Here is a 7500-nt window from a genome sequence, read left to right as displayed (position 1 = left end):
TCCTAGGCCAGTGGACGCGTTACCTCTAGGCCATCACTCCACTAACGACCTGTCGGCGTGACGCCCTTAAGGTCAACTGAGTTGTTCGTGCCAGTGGCTGTGGTCTTATCCATGGAGGTGTGATGTGGTCAAGGGCAAATGGTCTGAATGACCCACGGACTTACATACGTCCGTGGTCCGATCCCGGCGACCCCTTCGCTTGACATAATTATGCACACAACAACCGTCGGCGAAAAACTGAAAAACAACCCCCCAAAAAAACAACAACTATGGTACACAAACAACAGTTTATTCAAGACTGCGTAAGGAGGCCCTTTCGTCCAATATATGCCACACATCATTGCACAGAACTGACAGGCAGACAAATCGAAATAAATACACTGCGATCATCAGTGTATTTAACACGCCTAGCCCAGCGGGATTAGATATATAGGTTATACACCTTCAGTTTGGCTGCTTCAGTCTATAAAATCCTTACAATCTACGTTTATTTTTTTTTCCTCAAAAATAGCTCACCCATACCCCGTCACTTTTATTTTGTTTATAATTTCTCTTGCATTCTATCAACATACAAGTTTTGCCGGACATTCATCCCTTAGTTTTGGAGTCATGCATTCGTGAAGTGAAAGTCGTTGGTCAGGTGTCAGTGGACGCGCTTTTATTTCGTTTTGCCCAAGGTTTAGTTATATAAATGCATCTTAGTAGTAGGAGGAGGAGGAGGTAATAGAATTGAATGAAATGTTCATCATGAACTGAATTTTTTTTTCCCCCCAGAGTGACGGATGAAAAAAGAAAGCTAAAAGAAAATGGCGGAGAAATACTTGATAAATACAGGGTTAAAAGAATACTTTACCATCTCTGAAAGAGAAATTGTTGATACATTTGCTGAAAAAAGGCCGCCGCACATGAAAAAATGGCATTTTCATCCACGGTATGGATTTCATCCACACACAACACAGTTTCAGTCATTCCATTGCAAATTCAGTTCAAACACTGAACAAATATTCACACAGCACAAGCTTCCACAGTACATTCCATGAATCCAAATGGAAAAAAAATCATTAAAAATCATCGAAATAATGATAATATCAATGATTTTTTAAAAAAATCAGTCATTGAAAAATGTTTTATAAAAAGAGTAAATAAAAATAAAACAAAGGTAAGTAAAACGAGTACCTAATAACATTATCATAACACGATGCAATTTTACATATTACAACTAGAAATGCAGTGCTCAGTTTTTAATCACTTATAACCACAGAGAGAGAACTAAATATAACTAAAGAGTTCATTAACATCCAATCTGTCTATCCCTTTTTCTATATATAAAAAAAAAAGAAAAATGAAATGCTAAGCAAAGGAGAAACTGCGGCAGAATAATATATAATATGATACAAGAAACTACAGCCGGTTCGGTAGAAGGACAGTTACGAGAGAAGGGAGTAGAAGGACAGTTACGAGAGAAGGGAGTAGAAGGACAGTTACGAGAGAAAGGAGTGGGCAGCGCGCTCTCAGTTCTGGGTAAAGTTCAACTGGTGGGTGCGACCTTGCACTGATTTCGGTTCACAAGCACCATTGGGGAGCGCGGGGGAGGAGGGGTGGGGGGGAATAGCTTCACTATGTTTCACGTGAACCGCACGCCGAGTCGGACGTCGGGTCATTGAGGTCAGTGACCGGCAGGGGTCGGCGCCAGAAGGTCACACGTGACTGACTAGCCAATCGGCAGAGACAGTTTGTGCAAACGCTGAGCTGATTGATAAGCTGATTGTACAGATCATTGGTGTGTGAGGATTAGTTTAAAAAAGAAAACTTTTTTTTTTCTACAAATTTTTACCACAGTGTCACATCTTGCGGGCTGCTTGCTTTGACGCCTCCTTGAAACTGAAACTAACCTGTGGAAACGTCATTATCCTGTTGAAAAAAAAATACGTTAAGGGAAGTAAGCCTTTCAGTCCCTGTCAACAAGTGTACGACACGGGTTATCTTACTTGAAGTACACATTGGTGTTCCCATTCGTCCATGGATTTCTTTTTCTTTTTTTTTAAACGCTTGATCAAGGCAACAAGAAACAATTTTTTTTAGATAGTAGTAATGTGTGTGTGTGTGTGTGTGTGTGTGTGTGTGTGTGTGTGTGTGTGTGTGTGCGCGTGCGAAATGGCCTGCCGTAACTTGTGGAAACGAATGATGAGCGTTTAAACTGAAGGCGGCTCTGCTGATCCTGGTGGGCAGACTGTTGTGCCGCAGTCAGTGCAAAGGACTCCGTGTTTGTACAGCGCTTTGAGCATGGTACATCTCTGACTGAGGCCGGATAGGCGGCGCCGTTGTCACGGTGTGCCGGGTCAGTATCACCGTATATCAACTGATCAATTGCTGGGACTGACAGGACTCACCCGCTCGATTCACTTCAACATGGTAATTCGGACAATGACCTGAACAACTTGACCATAAGGGCATCAACCAAGAGGTCGTTAAACTCCACTGACACAACATCAATACTGAGCTGGGTCATTTGGAAAACTGGAATGTTTCAACATGGAGTAAACTTAAATTCGACTGAGAGAACGATAAACACGACGGGAGAGATTTTAGCTCTTCAGCTTCACAAACCTGACATTCGGCACTGCATTGTTTCTGTCTGTGCAGTGTACCTCGCTCACATCTTTTAAAACAAATATTTAAAATAAACATTTGGAAAAAAAAACACGAAAAAAAACATTCGTCTTCAGTTTCTACTCAGATCTGATAAGACACCCCATTTCAGATAATTATGTAGTCTACATGGATACACATTTATTTCTTCTCTCTCTCCCTCTGTGTGTGTATGTGTGTGTTTTATCTTCAGTTTAACGTCTATTCACTATAAGTGTTTTTAGACGGAAAGGAGTAAAGAAGTGGATAAAGGAAAGGGAATGCATGTGAATATTAGTGTAAAAAAAAAAATTCATGTTATGTAACAGAGGAAAAGTATATTTTAAGAAAAAGGTCTAAAGAGATTGTGGTGTGTATTGAATGAGGTGTCATGGGAAGGAGAATATGTCAACAAGTATTAACCTATAACAATGTAAATATAAATAACAACATTAATTATAACACATCAAAGGAGGATACCAACTGGACTGGAGTTTAAAATTTCCGAAAACATTCTAAGCAATGAATAATCATTCAAAATCTTTTCAGTGGCTAATGAAATATTGGAAGAAAAGTCATCAACTACATCTTTAGGAATTAACGGTCTTATGCTCGGACAATGAATGAGTAGATGACTTACAGTTATTTGCTTACCGCATATACATTTTATATTTTTATGTATGTGTGTGTGTGTGTGTGTGTGTGTGTGTGTGTGTGTGTGTGTGTGTACGTGCGTGCGCCATGTCAGTGCGCGTGCATGTCAGTGTGTGAGTTTGTGTGTGTGTGTGTGTGTGTGTGTGTGTGTGTGTGTGTGTGTGTGTGTACACGCTTGTCAGTGTGTCCGTGTATGTGTGTCAGTGTTTGTGTGTGAATGTGTGTGTGTGCGCGCGCCTTGTGTGCATACTTCGTGTGCGTGCCGTGCGTGCGCGTGTGTGTGTTTGCGCGCGCACGTGTGTGTGTGTGTGTGTGTGTGTGAGTGTGTGTGTGTGTGTGTGTCTGTGTGCGCGCACGTGTGTGTGTGTGTGCGCGCGCGTGTGTGTGTATCTCTTCTTGTGTATATTATTATACAGCACTTTGAAGGGTTTGAAAGCGGTTTATGTATTATTTTATCGTTATTGTTATCATTGTTGCTCGTGGTGATGGTAGTGGCCTGTGGTGGTGGTTCTGGTTGTGTTTTTTGTTAGAGACTTCCAACTGAATGTCTGCAGACGGACAACGGAGGACTGAAAAACCTGCCAACTGAATGAAGAAGACACAATCGATAAACTGTTATTGAACTGAATGTGTGCTGACTCCGAGTCACTGGGTCACAGTAAACTGTCTACTGTGTGTATAGACTCTGCGAAAACTGAATGTGTGCTGAGTTAGTCTCGGGTCACAGAAAGCTGTCTACTGTGTATATAGACACTGCGTAAACTGTTAACTGAACGTGCAGACAATGAGCGAACAAAACCTGTCCAGACTGAGTGGACTGTGAACTGACGATGCAAAAACAGTGTAAACTGTAAACTAAACCTTCCGATAATGAGTAAACTGTCAGCTGAACTGAATGTAAAGACGCAGAGAGAAAGTTTAAGTCGAATGGAAGAACACTGGTAAACTTTAACGCAATAGCCGAGTGGTTAAAGCTTTGGACTGACTTTCAATCCAACTGAGGGTCCCGGGTTCGAATCTTGGTAACCGTCGGCGCCTGGTGGGTAAAGTGTGGAGATTCTCCCGACCTCCCAGGTCAACATCATGTGCAGACCTGCTGTTGCCTGAACCCCCTTCGTGTGTATACGCACGCAGAAGGTAACGCTGACGTTAAAGATCCTGTGATCCATAATCAGCGTTCGGTGGGTTATGGAAACAAGAACATACCCAGCATGCAGATCCCCAAAATGGAGTATGGCTGCCTCCATGGCAGGGTAAATAAACCGGCGAAACGGTCATAAACGTAAAATGCTCAGTATATGTTTGTGTGTGTATGCGTGTTAACGCAAACCTGACTGAATGACACAGCCGGAAACGAATGATGAGCCGGCGCCCACAGAATGGCAGGCGTCAGTCGGCTCAACCCAGATAGGCAGCCTGTTGTGAAATGATCCCATGATTGTAAAACGCTTGGTGGATAGGCGCTGTATAAATGTCCATATCATTCATCATTCATCAAGTTTCAAGTTTTAATTATACTTTCACTCTTATTGGAGTATGGAGGATTACTACAAAATAATGTTTCCATGCCCAGAATTTAACATGTCTAAATACACAACAATATCACATAAAAGTTGAGAAAACACAAATGTCTTTCAACTCCAAAAGTGTAGCTAGGCAACATTTGCAAATGTAATCATCTTAAAAATCAACAAAGAATGAGGCCAGGAGATGACATATAACTGGAATTCATCCCCAATCACAGACATGTTACAAACCTTACAAAGCCGTAACTCTCGTGGTATTCTTCAGTTTAATCGAAGTACGATTCATTGTGTGCCTGTGGCTCTGCAGTCGACTTGAAGATGCACTGATCTCATTATCTGCTGCGACGCCATCTGCACCCTCAGGCCAGAGCTCAGACAAGTGAACGTCTGACAGATGACGGTATAACTGGTGTTCAGTCCAGCTGTCGTGTTAAGAAAAATGAGACAAAAACATTCTACGGGAAAACAGAGAAATATTTTCAGTGGCCGGAAACCGGCTTTGTTAGTATTTTCTGAACGTTTTGAACTGGCCTGATAAATATATGTACTGATATATATGCATGCGTATGTACATTGTGTGCATATGGATGTGTATTTCTATACACACATACAAACATACATACGTACGTACGTACGTGCATACATACATACATACATACAGATACATAGATACATAGATATGCGTGCACATGTATATTATGCATAATTACAAAGGGTCATGGTTATTACTGTTACCATTAGCATGATGATTAACACTGACGCACATGAATGCCAGCACGAGTAAACGCACGCGCAAGCACGTATGAACACACATGCACATATTTTCGGGCGCGCGCGCGCGCGCACACACACACACATGTGACGCGCGCACACACACACACACACACACGTGACGCATACACACGTGACGCACACACACACACACACACACACACACACACGTAACATGAGCACTGTTCACACATAATCTGGTGGCATATTTGTGGGATCTCTGCCCTTCCCAACTTAAAATTTACAGTGTGTTGTGTATCATGTTTTTGTTGTTTGTTTGTTTGTTTGTTTTTTTCTCTCTCTCTCTTTTCTTTTTTTCTTGCTTCTTTTTTTTTTCTCCTGGAAACAGGATATAGATAAGCTTATTAGCATACTTTTACAACGGATTCACTTCACACACACACACACACGCACGCACGCACACACACACACACACACACAAACACACACACACACACACACACGCACACACACACACACACACACACACACACACACACACACACACACACACACACAAAACAACTTGACAAAAAAAGCACGCACACAAACACACACGTGACACACACACACACACACACACACACACACACACACAAACACACGCAAACAAACACACACGTCTCACACACACAAACACACGCACACAAACACACACGTGACACACACACACACACACACACACACGTGACACACACACACACACACACACACACACACACACACACACACACATTGTAAATCGCTCCGCCGTTGACTGACAATAACCGCGCCGATTCAGAGCTAGCAGGGCAGTGGTGGAGGGGGTAGGGGGGGTGGGGGGGGGGACGCTGAGAAGCATGCGTCGTCCATTCCGTCCTGTAGTCTTCTTGTCGCGCTGTGCTGCGGTGCTGTGCTGTGCTGTGCTGTGCTGTGCTGTGCCGTCAGTGTTTGTGCTTTGGAGAGGACTTTCAGCAGAACTGCAAATCCCACAGACAGTCAGGCAGGCAGACAAGCAGAAGCTGTACCGCTAGCCCCTAAGGCAAAAGAGTGACACAGTGGAGGGCTGGCAGTAACAGAATAGAGGACACGCACGCGCGCGCGTTAGTGTGTGTGTGCGTGAGTCCAGCGTGCGTGTGTGTGTGTGCGTGTGTGTGTGTGTGTGTGTGTGTGGAGGTGGGGTTTGCCCACACAGCCCCCCCGTCTCCACTGGCAGAAGCGCCAGTCAGTGTCAACGCGAAAGGACTGAGTCAGGGACTAGACGGCGTGTGGGGTGTGTGCACACACACGATAGCACGGCACCATTGCTCACCACCACCACCCTCTCCACCCTCCTCTTCTTCCTCCTCTTCCTCCTCCTCCTCCCCCTTCCCTCGCCATCGGTGGCCCAGCAGCGGCGTTGCCTCCCCCATCCACCACCACCACCACCACCTTCACCTTCACCTCCACCCCCACCTCTACCACCCAGCGGCGGCTGATGAGGATGCACCCCTACTTGCACGTGCACTACGTGCACCCGCTGTCCGCCTACCCCCACCATCACCACCACCACCATCATCATCACCAGCCCAGCCACCACCTGCCTGTTACGGTCAGTCTTTCTTTTCTGCTTCTTCTTCTTCTTCGTGTAGAAGTGAAATGGCATCGTGCTCTAAAAACCTGGCAAGTGTGCGTTCGCGCGCGTATGTGTGTAGGATAAGATTAGAAATGATATGAACCAGAAGAAGAAGAAGAAGATAAAGATATGTGTATGTGAGATGAATTAAAATAAGATAGTAATGTTATCTGCAAACTTCCAGAAATTTGTATTTGTATGTATCACTGTGTTGTGTGTGTGTGTGTGTGTGTGTGTGTGTGTGTGTGTGTGTGTGTGTGTGTGTGTGGCGAAACTGTGGTGAAAGTTTGTGTGTCTGTGTGCCAGTGCGTGCATTTGCGTGTGCGC

At 44.2% G+C, this 7500-nt stretch overlaps 1 protein-coding gene across 1 annotated transcript in view; it reads left to right on the top strand.

Annotated features, from left to right (window-relative positions):
- The first annotated feature begins 6671 nt into the window (after positions 1-6671).
- The window catches only part of LOC143293540 (nucleolysin TIAR-like), a 47692-nt gene continuing 46863 nt past the window's right edge, over positions 6672-7500 (top strand). Inside the window, exon 1 of the mRNA XM_076604463.1 lies at positions 6672-7149. Within this exon, the coding sequence (XP_076460578.1) occupies positions 7036-7149 (114 nt within the window). The 5' untranslated portion in view covers positions 6672-7035. The remainder of the gene's footprint in view (positions 7150-7500) is intronic.

The sequence above is a fragment of the Babylonia areolata genome, chromosome 19, assembly GCF_041734735.1.
Source record: "Babylonia areolata isolate BAREFJ2019XMU chromosome 19, ASM4173473v1, whole genome shotgun sequence".
Classification (NCBI taxonomy): Eukaryota; Metazoa; Mollusca; class Gastropoda; order Neogastropoda; family Buccinidae; genus Babylonia; species Babylonia areolata.
Note: the sequence above shows the minus strand (reverse complement) of the source record. Positions and strands in the feature narration are given on the sequence as shown.